The 17552-nt window shown below is 40.1% G+C and overlaps 3 protein-coding genes across 3 annotated transcripts in view; 2 read left to right on the top strand and 1 right to left on the bottom strand.

Moving 5' to 3' along the window:
• zhx2a (zinc fingers and homeoboxes 2a) overlaps window positions 1-6352 on the top strand; it is a 28232-nt gene extending 21880 nt beyond the window's left edge. The window contains exons 10-14 of the mRNA XM_037980221.1: window positions 1-80; window positions 865-1111; window positions 1200-1368; window positions 3217-3336; window positions 4807-6352. The exon at window positions 1-80 is cut by the window's left edge and continues 2 nt beyond it. Coding sequence (XP_037836149.1) covers window positions 1-80; window positions 865-1111; window positions 1200-1368; window positions 3217-3334 — 614 coding nt within the window. The 3' untranslated portion in view covers window positions 3335-3336; window positions 4807-6352. The remainder of the gene's footprint in view (window positions 81-864; window positions 1112-1199; window positions 1369-3216; window positions 3337-4806) is intronic.
• Window positions 6353-7740: 1388 nt separating this feature from the next.
• Window positions 7741-13778, bottom strand: derl1 (derlin 1). Its single transcript, XM_017409891.3, has 8 exons — window positions 13626-13778; window positions 11355-11466; window positions 11198-11262; window positions 10555-10581; window positions 10273-10368; window positions 10095-10147; window positions 9896-10006; window positions 7741-8634 (listed from the first exon to the last, which is right to left on the bottom strand). The coding sequence occupies exons 1-8, from the start codon at window positions 13776-13778 to the stop codon at window positions 8475-8477; spliced, it is 777 nt and encodes a 258-aa protein (XP_017265380.1). The 3' UTR covers window positions 7741-8474.
• A 2511-nt stretch (window positions 13779-16289) lies between these two features.
• The window catches only part of tbc1d31 (TBC1 domain family, member 31), a 16382-nt gene continuing 15119 nt past the window's right edge, over window positions 16290-17552 (top strand). Inside the window, exons 1-2 of the mRNA XM_017409885.3 lie at window positions 16290-16706; window positions 17083-17223. Of these exons, the coding sequence (XP_017265374.1) occupies window positions 16636-16706; window positions 17083-17223 (212 nt within the window). The 5' untranslated portion in view covers window positions 16290-16635. The remainder of the gene's footprint in view (window positions 16707-17082; window positions 17224-17552) is intronic.

Genomic DNA, 17552 nt, shown 5'->3' with positions numbered 1-17552 from the left:
CTCCTCCTCCTCCCCCGCTCCTGTCGGTCTCCACAAACCCGACGACCATCTCTGGTCCTTCACTGGCTCTGCTCAGGGAGGTAAGAAGTTATTTAATAAAATCCGCTGCTTCGTACGATTTGAATGCCAGCTGTTAATGAAATAAATGTGAACCAATTATCATCGATGACTTCACCTAATTTAAAGGTCAGCATTTAGCTCAAACACTCGCTGTAATTAGGAAAATGTATTTAAAGTTCAAGTTCAATCAAGCTTTTTATTGCCCGCCGCTCAAAGACGAAGGCAGACGATGTTTTTGCCTGTAGCTGTGTGTGTGTGTGCGTGTCAGTGTCTGTTAGCAAAATAGCTCACAAACAACTGAAAGAATTTTAGTGACATTTTCTCAAGGGAGTCATTTGATGTTTGTCTACATATGATTTACTTTTGGAGCCAGTCCAGTTAAAGAAGGCTGCCACAGCCAGCTAACTTTAGAAAACGGAAAAATGGCTGTAACTTAGTCATCTTCACAGAAATTGTGCCAAAATGTGGTGTGGTTGTAGCCGAGTCATTTAAAATGCGTACTCTAAGCGTGACATCTTGTGATAGTGCACAAGGTCAAACATATCATTATTTAAATGTCTGGAACTCCATCATTTTTCATTGTCAGATGATCTTCGTCTAAAACTCGGTATGATCTGCATTCCTTCAAGGATTCAAGGAATACTAGGCCTTTAATTTATTATTTTGCGTCTTTTTTATGTTAAATTTTACCTGAAAACTTAGTAGTTAGGTGTTCCATTAAGTCTACAACCAGAATCAGTGACTCCATTTTGTCAGCGTTTATATAAATGCTGCACGTGTGCTCTCCTAACGTTTTCCCAACAGATGTTTTCCCGAACCCAGTGGCCGTCTCCTGAGGAGTACAGCCAGCTGGAGGTCCAAACGAACCTGGGGCGCACCGACATCGTCCGCTGGTTCAAGGACCACCGCTCGGCGCTGAAGAACGGCGAGACTCTGGACTGGATGGAAGCTTCCCAAAACCTCGCGAATCAGCAGAAAGCGAGCCAGCAACAGAACGGCCAGAGCTCTGAAAACAACCAGAGCATTTCCTTGGAAGTCAAGGCTGTGAAGGGTGAGAACATTGTGGTTTTTTTTGTTTTCATCATTGTTTTTTTTACCAGAGGTCTGATACTCTGACTGTTATCTTGTTGATCCTTCAGCCCTGTGTGCAGCAGAGGAGGGAGGTGGGAACGAAGCCGCTCCGGAGAATTCCAAACTGCCCGACCAAGAGAGAGGTCACTGGCTGACTGACAGACTAACACAGGGTATTAAAGACCTGAGCCGGGCCGGGCAGGACCAGAACAGTTCTGTTGATGCTGATAAAGGGAGGTGAGAGAAGAGAAAAAGATGTCTGATGTTGAATTTGTTTTTTGGTTGTTTTTTACAGCCAAATTAACAAGAAGGCCTTTTTACTAATATTTGAATTTTACGATACCAACACATCTAAAATAAGGCGGGACCGGGGCAACAAAAGGCTGTAAAACTAAGTGGTACAAGTCAGTAATTAGTTGAGTTAATTGGCAACAGGTCGGTAAGACTTCATTTAGAGAAGGAAAGATGGGCAGAGGTTCACCATCCTGTGAAAAACTTCAGAATGATGTTCCTCAATACAAAATTGGGAAGACTTAGAATATCCCGTCATCTACAGTTCATAATAACAACAAAGGATTTCACAAATCTGTAGAAATCTCTGAACTCAAAGAACGAGGCTGAAAGTCAAATTTAGATGTCTGTGATCTTTGGGCTCTCAGGGGCCTTCATGAAAACCAGGTCTGATTCTGTTCTGGACATGAGGAACACTTCCACAGATCACTGTCAGTAAACACAGCTAAACCTGACATCCACTAATGCTGCTTAAAGCTCTATCAGACAGAGAAGAAGCCAGATGTGAACACCATCCAGGAACATCTCCTCTGAGCTACAGATCATTTCAAACAAACTGAGACAAAGAGGAGAACTGTTCTGTGGTCAGACAAATCAAAATTTAAATATTGTTTAGAAAACACAGACACCACGTCCTTCGTACTAAAGAGGAGAGGGACCATTGAACATGTTATCAGCTCACAGTTCAAATGCCTGCCTCTCTGATGGTATGGGGGTACATTAGGGCCACTGGCATGGGCAGCTTGCACATCTGCAAAGGCTCCATCAAGGTAGAAAAGTATATACAGGTTTTAAAACAACATATGCTCCCACCAGCTTTTACAGCCTTTTGTTGCCTCTGTCCCATATTTTGAAATATGTCCCCCTACCACCACCACACACACAAGGTACAATTTCTTGATTTAAATATCTGATATGCTCCATCGTAGAAAGAATATTGGTTTATGAGATTTGCAAAATCATTGCATTCTGTTGTTATTTACATCTTACACAACGTCCCAACTTGTCCAGAATTAGGGTTGTAGACGTACAACAGGCACTGAGATGTAAACACTCTAACTGTGCAAGACCAAACAGCTTAAGTTAGACAAATCAGACAGCTTGAGTTAAACAAATATAACGGTCGTTTGTGTCGCAGTCTTTTATCTTTGTCTTGAGACCAAACATGTTGCCCGTGTGTGTGTGTGTGTGTGTGTGTGTGTGTGGAGAGGGCTTACATTTCTAACTGGAATGTAAGCCAGAAGGGAGCCTTTGACGAAAGGGGTGTGGTTAGGATGGTGCACGTCCTTCACTATCCAGTGTTTATCAAAGATGGAGTGGGGGGAGGTGGTGTCATCCTGATGATGTGTTCTGAGCATCAGATCACCGTGTTTGAGCTTTTCTATCATACGGGCTACAATTCGCGTGTTACTAGAAAGCACACATCCCGTTCCAGCACTAAAGGTTTGAAGTAGTTCTGTGGAGATCTTAAACCTCCTCAGTCTTCTCTGGCAGCGCGGTCGTTATTTCCTTCAGCAGGCCGCAGCTGCATGCAGTCCATTTTACATCCTCACTCTCTCCACTGGTGTCCTGCTTATCCTGAGTGGTCGTTCCTCTGCGTTTCTCAGCTGAAGTCCACTACCAGCTCTTTGGTTTTGTAAACATTCAGGTCCAGATCCTTTTCCGTATAATCCAAGCTCCCACCCTCCTCTCTTCCTCGTGGTCAGCCTCGAAACTCGAGCACCAGTGTTGACCTCAATCTGCCGCCCCTGGAAGAAGCATGTCCTGTGCTCAGACCTTGTGTTTTGTTTCCAGGTGGGTGAAGGTCACTGTGAATGTTGGGGAGGAGACCGAGAGGGTAGAGGAAGGACAGAGGCTGGCAGCGGACACCGATCTCCTGACTTTGGAGCAAACGGGGAGGGTCACCGGCTGACGGTAGGTTGAACTTGTGAAACGCTCCTTGACTTTTAATCTGTGTGGTCTGAAATCTGTGAATGAAGACATATAAAATCAGTTTACTGTTTCTGTAAATTCTGCAGGATTTGTTTTAAATCATAGCTTTAGCTTTCAAATAATTTCACCCCAAACCCTGTTTGGTTAGCCGCACATCTTCACAGCTCAGAAACAAAAGTGAGAAGTTCTGCTGCTGCTGCTGCTGTATGCGCTGTGGCGTTTCACCCAGTGCATGCTGGGATGTTTTCCAGCTGTCTGTGGCTCCTCCAACAGGACAAACTGTAGAAAATAAATCGATGGCAGACACAGATAAGCCTCTGCTCATGACTTGGCTGGAATAAATGGCGAACTGTTTCTTTAAGATGGCGCAGCTGCAGCCTCCAGCAGCACAGGAAGTTGCTGCTGTGTAATTACCTCTGATTGGTCCTCCAGTAAGATGGTGTGCACCATCATTACTGTCAAACGTGTGGACAGAAGCACATCATTATGGGTGTAAAAAGGCAGAACAAAGCTGCAAATGATGATAAATTTCTAGTTTTTTAAAAAATTCTAATTTGTGTTTTCATTGCCAGCACTCTGTTTTGCCTCCACGACTGAAAAATAGATCGCAAGCAATAGTTTCAAAATGTTAATTTTTTTAAAGATTTTTTAATTAAATTAAAGGCCAAGCATTCCTTGAAGGAATGCATATCGCCCACAACCTTTCATGTAGTTTTAGGCTAAGATCATTTCCTGTTGAGAAAAGATGGAAGGAACAGTACAGCTGTTTTGGTCAAACCCTGAAAATAATATAATGGCCGATGTCGTGTCATATGCTGCACACTCAGAGTGACTGTCAGCTACTACCACATCAAGTTTTAGCTCAATATCTGCAAAATTGACTGAGTTATTGCCATTTTTTGCTGGCTAATGTTGATTAGCTGAGGCATCCATCTTGACCTGAATTGACTCCAAAAGTCAATCAGGTATAGATATACATTCACTGAACGTTAAATTAAAATTTTTCCCATAGTTCATGAGATATTTTGCTAACAAGACAAGCAGGTTTAATGCTGGTTAATGTTAGAGTTAAAGGCAAAGATCTTGTGCCCTTGGAGTATGTGTCGTGAATGACTCTCAGCTACTACCACACCAAGTTTTAGAACAATATGTGTAACACTGACTGAATTGGAGCCATTTTAATGCTTTCTAAAAGAAGTTGACTGTGGCGGCCATCTTGATTGGTGTTGGCTTCAAAAGTTAATCAGCTGGAGAGCTACATCCAGTGATTAATTCTTGTAGGTTTTGATCAAATCTGTCCAGCGGTTAATGAGATATTTTGCTAACAGACAAACACACAGACAGGCAAAGACACCATCAGCTGCCTTTGTCGTTGGAACGGCGAGCGATGGATATTGTTAAATATTTAATCTGGAGGTGGTTTCAGTCCGTGTTTCTGTCTGGCTCATCTAGGTGGAGGAAATCCTTTAATGCTGGGTCAGCAGCCACAGCAAGACGACTCGAGACGACCAATCGGTGATGTGATGCGACTGTCCCTCCCTCCATCCACCTGTCTGCCTGTCGGGGACGTGCTCCCGCAGCTCCGGGGACCGTTGGGTTCCCGTGTTGGAGGCCAGACGCTGACATTAGGAGGAGTGCCAAAGCTTGATGCGTAGTTTTCACTACTACTTTTTTTTCTTCTTTTTTAAATCAACATTTCTGTAAATATTTTTCTGTATTACAGAAAAAGTTACTGGAAGGACAAAGTTTTTCTTTCCTTTTGATGCCTGAATGTCGTCCCAAAACCTGGAATGTTTTTTTTTTTTTTCGTTGTTGTTGTTGTTGCTGTTTTAAGATCAAAATGTATTATATAGCTGAAATTCAGTCGTTTTTTTTTAAAGAAAAAAAACAGTTTTACTCAGTATGAGTAGATTTTGATGGCACTTGCGCAATTTTATTGTATTTTTTTTTTTTTCCTGATAGCGATATTCTAGATGCCTTGATGCAGTTAGAGCGGCGGGGGTGGGAGGGACTCAGAGTTGGGACGGTCTGAACGCGGATGCTTGAACAAAAACCGGTGTGTTTCGGCTGCGCGTTCGCCAAGCTGCTGCAGCACCGAATGAGACAATAAATGGACAGAAGGCGGGGCCTGTTGGATCACACCGTGCTGCCTTTTTCCAGCTCATACTGTAGTTTCCTGTCAGCTTCATGAAGGGAGCACAAAGGCGTATGATTTCAGTAACCTGATCGCTTCTCGGCGGAACTTGTCCAAAGGCCTTTTTGTGCAGATGCTACTTACATCCATACACACTAAGCACCACCTCTATCTGAGCCTTTCATATATTCACCTTCTTCAGCTGTGGTCTGTAAACACACCTCGTGTCTTCTATTTAGGCCTCGAGTCGTCTGTTTGGGGCGGACTCGGTTCATTTCTCTACACACACACACACACACACTCAGAGCGGAGGTTCATGAATGTCTGCCATTTTTCTGACGAACTTTCGAAGAGCATTTAGAATGTCACAGCAGCCAGTTGAAATGTTCGACTCGTTCAGAAACATGATTTAAACGGATCTTTATTTTTAATTTTTTTTCCCTTTCTTTTCTCCGAGCACAAGCTGAAGTTTGAGTCGTAGTTTAACACCAGCAGGTGTTCCGGCTGTGCTCGGACTGCATGTTGATTCCTGCTGCTTTACTTTCATGGTCAGCCTATCGGAAATGCTGTACATTTGTTGTCCTGTACAGAATACCGCTTGTTTTAATTTTCAATTTTTTTTTTTTTTTTTTTACCTTTTAGGTCTGCTGCAGTTCAATAAAAACACGATTAACTGTAAACGTCCTGATCACATGCGAATGAAATGGATTTAAAGACGACCGGTGAAGGTGCTCCTTTACGCTACTTCAGACCTTTTTTTGCACATAAAAACATTTAAACAGCGGTGCGGAGCTGGTGCATTTAAAGGGAATGGTTGTAGAGCAAACAGGATGTTGCTGAATAAAACAGGTTTGGTTAAATTTGGAAAATGACGTCATCTCGTGCGATATTTCGAGATCTCCTGAGATTTGTCCGCACTCAAGGGTACGTGTTGAGGATGACCCCCAGCTACTGCCACATCACACTTCAGCTCAACGTTTGACCAGGTTTTTTTTTGCCATTTCCCCGTTCGCTAAGGTCGATTAGCTCTGGTGGCCATCTTGAAGGTTAATCAGTTGTAGCTCCACATCCAAGGGTTACTTTGAGAGTTAAAATCTGTCCAGAGGTTCAGAAAATATTTTGCCGAACTTTTAAGAGCTCACCTAATGTGTAGCGCTCTGTGCGTGTTAAACGACGACCCTCCGCTACTACCACAGGTCGTTTAGCTGTCGTGGCCATCTTAACCCTCTCAAGGCAGGCGTTGCAACAACATATCTGATTTTTCCTGAGCCTGAGAGGGTTAAATTGGATTGACTTGAAAAGTTATTTAGTTGTAGACGTACATTTAAAGACAACTTTGAGTTGATTTTTTTAAACGATCCAGCACTTCATAAGATATTTTAACACAACAAATAAACACACAGACGTGCAAAAAGATGACATGGAGATTTTACCTCAGATCAAAGAATAAATTATTATAAACTGATGATACTTTCATAGTTGTTTGGGCTGCTGTTGTTTTGAAGGTCAGATGCTGCAAAGTTTAGAAGCCATTGTTAGAAGTGGTCTGAGACAACCTATTAAGATCTGCTTTCTGCTGACAAGTGACTGTTTCCCTAACGGAGCACGTGGTCCTTATCCACTCCCAGTTTGATTCGTTCCATCTGTCAGATGGAGCTGGACTGAACCTGAGTCAGTGAGAAGTCTGCACAAACTAACATTGATTTCGGTGAAATCGCAACAAGTCTGAAATTTTTAATCTAGATGCTGCACAAGTGATGCAAGCTCAGTCCTCCAACCTGAAATCAGAGGCTTAGAAAAGACGACTTGCATCCCAGAAATGGTTTTTCCAACTTAAATTTTCCGGATGAAATGGCCAGAAATGTTTGTCTTTTCAATCAAAAGATCACGCTGTCGATGCTCGTCTCTTCCTGCTACCAAATGAAATGAAAGACAAAAAAAACCCTCTCAAATCCTTTTTTTTTTTTACTCCTGAGATACAGAGGTCCTTAACGTTCAGTAAATCGTTTTCGTTTCTCACATCTGCTCAATTTGCAGAAACAAAACTGAGAATCAGAACTCATTTGAATCGCGAGCCCTACATTGTGGATCTTGTCGGTAAATATTTGAGTTGTAGGAGTAAACGAGCGTCCATCAGCACTCTGACACTTCCAAATCAGCCCCCATGTTCTGCAGTAATCTGCTGCTGACCGTCCTGAGACATTTACTTTAATCAAAGCACTGCAATAAACAGGAAACAGATAACACTCAGACTCTTTCAGTAAACAACTGTATTTACAAAAAAAAAAAGAAGCAACACTCCATCTTTACCTCATTTTGGTTCAGATCAGCTCTTTTGACAGAAAAAGTTCCAGCTCTGTGCCACGGAGGCTCGGGGGGGAGAAAAAAACAAAACATTTCACGCTGATGAAAACTCAGAGCTGGAAACGGTGCTCTCTACATAGCTTCGCCCATGTTGTGCTGAGGGATGGCTGCCGGCGCCCTCGCTGCGTGGAGGTAATTACAGTGTAATCTGATATGGCATCAGAGAGGGAGGAGTGAAAAAAAAAAAAAAAAATCAACAGCGTGCTGGTGTGCAGCTGCAACATCGCTCATCTTTACAGTCCAATGGCAAGTTGTGGACAACAAAAAAAATAAAAACAACAAATAAAAAAACCAGAAGAGGACAGGAAAGAGGAAACAAAAGGGCGGCGTTGGACACGGTCTGTGTTTCACAGACGTCAGTAGAGCTGGCTTCAGTTGGTGAGCAGGACCTACAGCCAGAGTCCTGCTGTGCACACGTCCTCAGACTTCATCCTGCTCTTTTTTTTTTCTAATTTAACATCAATGTGTTTTAAATTTGAGGTAAAGATTTATTTTCTCCCTCTCAAAACAGAAAACAACGTGAGGAAGCATGAATTTGAGCCCAGCCATTTGTTAGTAGGAGCTGAGGGGGGTGTAGCTCTCTCTCTCTCTCTCTCTCTCTCTCTCTCTCTCTCGCTCGCTCTCATTCTCCCCCGAGGCGAAAGCCCTGGCCCCAGTTGTGCCGTCCTCCTCCTCCTCCTCCTCCTCCTCCCCCTCCTGCGTGCTCCTGGGGAGCCGGCCTCCTGCTCGGAGGAGCTCCAAAGCCTGATACTCCTCCTCTCCTGTTAGGGAAGAACCGATACCTGCGGAGAGGAGGGAGATGCTTAACAATCTGATCTCTAATAAAGCAACAAATCCATCCTTGCAGGGTGAAAAACAAAGTTCCTTTGGTGTCAAGGTCATAACAGTATATTAATATCAGCAGGGAAGGTTTGAGTCTCCTAATTTCATTACTGCAAATTCACTGATTTCTACACAACTAAAAGGAAAAATAAACCCAGAAATGAGTGCATAAAAGGGCTGATATGTTATTTTTGGTGGTACAGTAAAGCTATAAAACCCATTTAAACCCTGTCCAATCATCTGGTCGCATCAATATCAGAACAGTTCTGATATTTTAAAGTTGAGGAATGGTTACGAACAGTCAGCGTCTCACCTGTTGTAGCTGTTTGAACGGCCTCGAGTTGCAAACCAGAGATTAGTTTTGATAAGGCTGGCAAGCAAAAAAAATCTAACAAAACCAATAATACAAATGTTAAAGTGACTCACTGAATGCTCTTTTATAGCCACCATCAAAGTGAAATTACACTACTATTTACATCAGCGGGTGAGACTATATCTGCAGTCTGCTACAAATACTGACCCACGTGAAACACGAGCTGCAAAACAGAGTATTAAACGAAAGCTGGCAGAGGAACTGACGCAAACGTACTGAGGTGTAAAAATGACCTCCCTAAATTATAGCCGTTCAAGCAAACTATTTATTTATATTTCCACATCCTGCCTTTTCCATAAGATAATTACTCCGACAACACATGTTTCATATCGGTAACAGACTGTACACCTACACAACCTTTACTATAAATAAGCACAGACGTCCAGCTGAACAGCCGTGTAATGCTAAACTGACAGCGCTGGACAGGTTTAAGAAGTCGTCTCTGCCGGAAACCGAACTGAATGTTTTGAGGCAGGAGTTGCTTCAGGACAGCAGAAATCTGCTTTGGTCTCGGCCCCGCTCGGAGGAGCCATTACCTAATTTTTGTTTCTCCAAATTGAGGTAATTCAAAGAGCTATCTGCAACAGGTGAGATACTGACTGATCACAAGCTCTGCATAGAACCCCATGTTAAAAAGTCCAGGCTATTCCTTTAATGTGTTTACACTGATAAATCACAGCTCAACAGTTATAGCTTAGCTTAATTAGTCAAAATTAGCTTTCAGAACAATAACAAGAAAATGGGCACAGCAGCCATATGATGAATTCAAACAGGAAGCTGTTTTACTGCGTGTGAAGTCAAAAAGACTAGAACCTGTTGGGGAATTTTTCTGTTGATTCACAACTCACAAGAACTCTGGTGTGGAGAGGAAGGAGCGTCCCCCCAGGTCCATGGGGTATTTGAACATGAGGAAGAAGTAGAGGTGGCCCACCAAGTTTCCTGTCAGCTCATTCACGAAGCTGCAGGGGGAACAAAGGAGGGTCAGAGTTTACAGGATGTCACATGTTCACCACTTCACAACACGGCAAATGGAAAACTCATACTTACGAGCCTCCGATGATGAAGTTGAAAGCCAGGATGACCCAGGGTAGATAATGTGCCTAAAACAGAGCAGCAAAAAACAGCTTCATACGGTGCCAGCACAACAATTTGACAGTTCACACCGTAAATTCACACCGATTAGCATTTTTGATGCATCTGTGATAAACCGTTTTGATGTTAATACCTTGAAACGTGTTCCAAACCAGAAGGACACAATCATATCTTTGTTGAACTGAGCCCAGACGTACAACACTGACATGATCATCGGGATCATCAGCAACTGAAAACATTCATGAAACAGAGTGTCAGAGTCACATTTCTACCCTCGTTTTCCTGAAGTTAACTCAGAAGCACAGTCTAATTAAAATGTTCCAACTTGGTCTTCACATTAGGGCTTCTGAACTTTCCACAGTGGTCATAATTCATGTTCTGGGGTAAACACAGTGAGAGAAGAAGAGTTTCTCACCCGCATGTCCATCAGCAGCCCAGTTATCTACAGACGCGGAGTCAAGGACAACAAGCCTGAATCTGTCTCATCTAGAGCATGGAGATTAGAGCAGCCGGTCATGGGAAGGCTGCCAGTTTGAATCCCCTACTTCAGCTCGAAAAGGACCTGGCAGTCACAGCTGCCTTCTCCACTTCGCCAAAATCTTGGCAGATCACACCTTGAACACCTTTTTTTTCCCCTCCCACCTTCTGTAATTTGACCCGAGGTGATAAAAACAAAAAAACCTGAATTCTTTACATTGATAAATATAGTTATATTTGTCTTTAGGTCAGGAAATATGTGAAATATCCGCCCCCGAAAGCTGACAATTAGAGCTGAACGCCACAGAGCTGAGATGTGGGCTGGACTGCACTTCTGCTGGTGCTGCATGTGACCTAGATTAGGTTTCTGTGCTCTGCAGGGGTAGACTGACACTGGGCCACTGGCGCAGAGCCGCTCTGACACCGCACACTGCTGCAGAGGGAGGGAGGTACGGACGATTCAAACAAGCCTACAGAGGTGGAACTTCAGGTAGCGAAAACTGATTTCACAGCAACAAATCAGAACTGATAATTTCAGGTTTGACACATTCCTGTACGTCAGGATGTGGGTGGGAGGATACAACGATGCAGATCCAGTTGAAGAGAAGCATGAAAACATAGTCTGCAGGTCTGCCGTCAAACGCCCCTGAAGAACGAAAGGGACAACACTGAGGGTAACTCCAACGAGACAAAACGGTTTTGGTCACACAAGGAAATTTAAGCCAGATGGCGTCTCACCTGTCTCTAGCCGAGTGGAGTAATGATAGAGGAAATAAAGGTTAACCAGGTACAGAAATCCAGTATTAGGGGTGATGGGGAAATAAAAAGTGGCTGTCACTGGTCTCCAGATCTGAAAACAAGCAAACAAACAAACAAACAAAAAAAACATTTATCTTCAAGACTTTTAAAATAAATTGACAGATTCAGTTTTATTTAACTTCTGAACAACAAAAACTGCGACCACTGGTGAGTAATGTAGAGTGTAACACCTTTAAAATGTTTTTAATCCTGGTAAACCTGGACAAATAAAGGACATTTATAAGTAAAGAGTTTTGATACCAAACTAAAGTAAAAACTAATAACCTTTACCTAAGTTAGCTCAGATATGAAAGCTTCTTAACTTCAAACTTTCTCAGCTTGTATTACTCTGTCTCAGTTTTATTTATAGAGGTTTTTTTACAGCATGCTGTATCAATCAGGATATAGCAACATTTTAGGTTTAACAAGCTGAATAAGTAGACTGAAGAAATATTTTATTGTTATTCTCAAATATCTAACTTATTCCAAATGTTACCAAGATAAATAAAGAAAATCTGTCAGTATTTATATTCTAGGTTAAAGAAGCAGATATGCAGGGCTGTGACTGATACAAAGGTACATGATAACCTGTTCTGATGTTTTGTCATGTATTTAATCGTTATAACTGCATCAAATTTACAAATGTTTAAATTCGCAATTTTTAAACTATTCTGATTGTGACTATATTCTGATTCTAGCTTCACCACTCCTGGGTCTGTTTTTGTTAAATATTTGATTTGTGATGCATCAAATGTTTTTGGTTCTTCAGAGATCTGGACTGCAGGCAGGTCAGCTCAGCTCCGCTATTTCTATTCCACGATTTTTAGCAGCAGTTTCTCTCAAACTGGTGAACCTCTGCCCATCTTTACTTCTGAGAGATTCAGCCTCTAAAATGTTATTTTATCCCGTCCTCTCACTGACCCAATGCCAATTAACCTAGTTAGTTGTAAAATGCTCCTCCAGCTGGTTCTTATTGTACTATTTACCTTTACAGCCTTTTGTTCCCTCTGTCCCAACTTTTAACAAATGTGTTGCTACCATTAAACTCAAAATTAACCCTTTTTTTCCCTAACAATGGTTTGATTTCTTAATTTAAACATTTATTATGTTTACTAGGTTTCATTGTGAATAAAATATTAGTTTGAGACTTCCAAATCATTGCATCACTGCATTGTGTTTTCTTCACATTTTACACAACGTCCTAACTTTTTGGAATTGAAGTTGTACCGAATATCATCTCCAATCTATGAGAACATCTGTCATTGTTTTCATCTTGAAAATACATTTACTACAGTATGTTTTTTTTTCCTTTTTAAGAAAGTACTTTTTCCTGATAAATACTGTTCAAATAAAGTTCAATATGTTGACTGGCAATAGAGATAAAATAGCATCATAGTTAAATGAATAAAAATCCATTTCAAGATAAGCAGTCGCTTTATTGTATACAAAATTCATCAGTTTGCATAATTAGCAAAACACAAAAAAGTTATTTTTCTTCAAGATATTCAGCAACTTTTATTAAAATGTAAAATATACACTTTGTTGTCATAGACCCGTCTGAAATTTGCAACTTGTACATTTAGGTTATTGAAGATACTTTGTAATGTTGGGGATGCTCTGGTTTAAACGTGAACATAAAAAACATCCTGCCTCTAACAAACTCCTTGTTGACTCGCTTGGGAAGCTCAGCTTCATCAGACTGATGCAGACTGCACGAGGGCCCCCAATTCACACACAACTCTTAATGATGCAGAATGCTCGAGGGGCCCAATTTAAACACATCTCTTAATTACTCTGAACACTGTCGCCGCCCTGTGGACCGTAGGAGAACTGCACCCGGAAAGTATTTCTATAATTAACCAAATACTAAAACAACCTGACCTGTCCTCTTCTATGGTGGTTTTATATATATATATATATATATATATATATATATATATATATATATATATATACTATATTACTCTGATATTGACACTGTTCATCTCGTAATCTGCGTGACGACATCAAGCAGCATTTTGACAGTTTCCGGAAGTCCAAACCTCCAACGTCTCGCCCTCTGATTGGCTGCCGGAGCTCAGGCCTGCGCCTTCGTTAGCCACCTGCTAACTGACCGGACACATCCGAACTACAGCGAGAAAACTTATCAGCAGCCCCTCTCTACAACACACACATACACAGGTGGACTCGGCAGGAGGGAGAGAAACTTACCTGAAATCTGCTGAAGACCAGCTCCGAAAACAGCATAAGGTTTCTGAAATCGATCAGCCCTAGTTTTCCAATAAAAGGAACAGCAATCGAAGCCGCAAACCAGTACCGGGTGATTAAAGGGATGCTTCTGAACCACTCCCCGATGTCCGACATCTTTCCATAAGCCTCCGGACAGCCTTAAAGTCCGAAATAAAAACACCCAAACCTTCTTAAAACTCCGAGCCTCCCTGCCGTTATTTGTCCACTGCTCCACTGCTAAGTTTACATGACGTGGCTAACCTCAGAGCTAGCTCTACGTTTCTCAAGGTAACATCCGGTTCAGATTTTCAAAGTAAAATCCAACTCTCCAAAGTCAGTTCTACTAACGCTTACTAAGAAGGCATAAATAAATGAAAATAAAATAAATGTTTCTGTCAATTTTTAATTCTGAATATTCAGTTGTATCAGAGGACATTTACAACAAAACATGAACATAAAATCACTCCTCTTAATAGACTTATATGTTCCTCTTCTTAAAAAAAAACATTTAAAATGTTTGTTTTTTAATTTTTTATAATTTGAAAAACAAAACAAATTGTGTTTTAGAACTTGATTTCAGAGAAACTTTAAAGATTTCTGTTGAAAAAGTGATTAAAAATACAAAAAGGTTTTGACTTTTTTATTGAATATTGTAACAAAACTCACAATGTTTAATCAACATTTACACTAAAGATTATAGTTGATTGAGAAAAGTATGATTCAGCCTCCTATAACTGCATTTTATTTCACCCGTTCCTGTTGATATACATCTATTTCTTCAATTTATAGTCGTTTTTATTTTTGAAAGAGAGCTTTTAATCTGAAGGAAATCGCGACAACCGGATTATTATGAATATTTGACGCACTTTTTCTATTTTTTGTTGTTAAATTTGCACAAACCTCCTTTGACCAACCAGAGGAAAACCAGGAAACCAGCAAAAGAAAGAGGCAGTTTTATACCTGTCACTTGTGGAAAACAGAAAGAAAAAAAGCAGCAACATTTATTACATGTTCTTATATCAATAAAAATAATAATTCAGGAGAGACTGCTCTGTCAGACATTTTTAAGTTCTGACAATATTCCTAGGCATGTTTAAGTTCCTGTTTTTAGCTTTTTGAGCTGTTTGTAAAGAAAAGTGTTTGCTATGCATGACTGAACAAATACAAAACCAAAATTAGATGACATGTTGCTGTATGTTCACTTCCGTATATAGAAGACAAAGAAGACAGTTCTGTTTCAGTTCTGAGTCTGAAGCACTGCTGTTCAGCCTAAAACATACAACCAAACTGATTTAATGTAAAATTTGGATTCAACCAAATCGAGCCAGGCTTTAAAAAATCAGTGAAGAGTTAATGATAAAGTGTTGGATATTAAGTGGGAAATTTCACAGGAATACAAGTAAAGTCAGGGATTTTTTTTAAATGCAAAAAGTACTAATACTAAAGCTGCTCCACTGTTTTTTTCCTCTCTTTAAAGATTAATATCAACATGAGTTGTAAGATACCATCATGTCGTCACAGGGAACCAGTTCTGCAAAATGTTTTCTTAAATATATGAAAGTTTAGGAATTTGACTGGATGTCATACTGTCAGCAGAGTTTTGTGGTATTTCCTCTGCATTTACATTTACTATTTCTAATTTACTTATATATTACTGCCATTTTGACTACAGTGTCACATTACAATAACTACAAGTTGGATTTAATTTCATTAAATTTTACAACAACTTATTATCCTCTAAGAAATGAAATCTGCTTCTTTTATATTACCATCATTTTCATAAATCTCAATAAGTTAAAAGAAAACTGAGACCAGTTTTATGTTACACACTAAAATTAATGAGTAATTCAAACTTTATTTTGGAGAGACACTCAGCACATCTTAATAAGATCGTAAATATTACAGAACACAGTGTAGTAACAGAATGATAAAAATAACATTTTAAAATGAGGATTCACCTCTGTCATATTTTTCAGTAAATAACACAGATTTTTGTATTTTTATGTTGCACATTAATAACAACAATGTAAAAATAATTGTGGAAGCATCTGCAGGGCCATTTTAAACTTGTTTTTGATTAATATCTGCATGTTTCACTTTTTTATTTTTAAAAGTGTTTAAATAGGCTACTACTACAAGCTGATACTCAATTGTACATCTACTTTACAGCACAATTGTACTATTGGATAATACATACAAGCAGCAAAATATAGATAAACAAACCTTTTGTAGCAGGAGAAACGTACACTGTGGCTACCTTTTCCTTATTGTGGAAAGTAAAACATTTCTCATTTGTTTCATATAGTTTTCCTGTTTTAGTGGTACTCTGCAGAGGTGTATTTTGACTGAACACTAATATGTACAAAGACAGCAGAGGAGACTTAAAATAAACGTATAACTACATCCAAAGAGCTGCAGCCATGTCTTCATGCTCAGAACTTTATTTTATTAGATTTGTATGAAGTTTTAGCCACATGAAGGCAGTTTGCTTGTGCTTTATTTTAGTAAAATGTATTAATATTTTTTTTTCCAAAAAACACTTAAATAATAAGTAAAACTCTGGACAAAACAAATAAATTCCTCCATGGAACAAAAGGAACTTCAACTCCCACAATGCAAAGCAGTTTTTTCCCCCTGTGACGTCAACTTTAAGCGACCAGAGAAGTGTCCTCAAAACAAGCAAAAATCTGTCCAAACCTCAACTCTTTAGCTCTTTATTAGTTAAATTTTTAGAGCTCGGATAATTTTTTAGTGACAGTAGATGTTGAGAAGCTTGTGTGGAGATTTTTTACGCTTAAATTCACTCCTCTTTTTGAAGAGGAACGTGTTGGGTTTTTTAAATTTCGCGCTGTTTCCTCCGCCTTGCCTGGGTTTTAGCCTGATAACCTGTTTGCTAGAGACCCGTGTAACTTCAGTCTGAGCAGCAACATTAGGCTGAATAAAGAGCTGGTTTCTTCATGTAAGTATTGAGCTTTAAGAGTCGCCATTAGCAATGGAGGTGACGGACATTGGAAACAAAGAGGAAGGGAAAGTCTGGCACCGAAAACCAACCCCGGGGAGAAGGTAGGTTTCCCTCAAGTGAGCACCTGGAGCTTTCGGTGGTTGCTAGGTGAATTATTTAGGCAAAGATGGTAAAAATTAGTTTGGGGAAGAATTTCATTTTTGTCAGGTAACATTAAAGCTCATTTAAGATGTGCTAGAACAAGACTTTTTCTAGTTTGTATTCATTTAATCTGTCATTCAGCACCCATCAGTGTGTCATAGATATGTAAGTGTTTGGGAGGGTTTTATAGGAAGCAAGTTGTGGCAAAAAAGTCTGTGTATATCTGTACTTTTTCCTCCCAGAGTTTCATTTATTCATCATGGATCGGCTCTGATTCCTATAAAAGTGCTGCTGTTTTCTTCATCCCTGGTGGTCTGTGTGTTTTGTCTTCCTCAGTGTGTTGGTGACAGTGGTGCGCACTGCTCAGCAGGCCAAGACCGTGCGCTTCCTCCATGTGGCCTTTGACACCACAGGAGACTCCTTCCTGGCTGGAGATCATCATGGCAACATTTATGTCTTTGACATCAGCAGAAACAGGTGACTGACTCTGGGTAGTACAGGTTAGAAGATATTACCACACACTTTTATTTTAATGCTTATTTTTCTAGTTATCAACAAGGAAACATCATTGTTTGTATAGTCAATACAGCATTTAATTTAAAAATTGAATGTAACCTCAAAGTTTCAGGTTTTCCACCCTAATTTCTGCCCACCTAACATACAGGTGCTGGTCATAAAATTAGAATATCATGAAAAAGTAGATTGATTTCAGTAATTCCATTTAAAAAGTGAAACTTGTATATTATATTCATACATTACATACAAACTCATATTTCAAATGTTTATTTCGTTTAATTTTGATGATT

Source organism: Kryptolebias marmoratus, linkage group LG16 (genome assembly GCF_001649575.2).
Source record: "Kryptolebias marmoratus isolate JLee-2015 linkage group LG16, ASM164957v2, whole genome shotgun sequence".
Lineage (NCBI taxonomy): Eukaryota > Metazoa > Chordata > Actinopteri > Cyprinodontiformes > Rivulidae > Kryptolebias > Kryptolebias marmoratus.
The sequence above is the reverse complement of the archived record's forward strand: the minus strand, read 5'-3'. Positions and strand labels throughout refer to the sequence as shown.

Coding starts and splice junctions, on each gene's coding strand:
- derl1 (XM_017409891.3), bottom strand. CDS start 13,778: ATGTCGGACATCGGGGAGTGGTTCAGAAGCATCCCTTTAATCACCCGG. Junction 11,263..11,354: donor CTCCACTCGGCTAGAGACAG/GTGAGACGCCAT, acceptor TTCGTTCTTCAG/GGGCGTTTGACGGCAGACCT. Junction 10,582..11,197: donor TCAACTGGATCTGCATCGTT/GTATCCTCCCAC, acceptor CCGCGTCTGTAG/ATAACTGGGCTGCTGATGGA.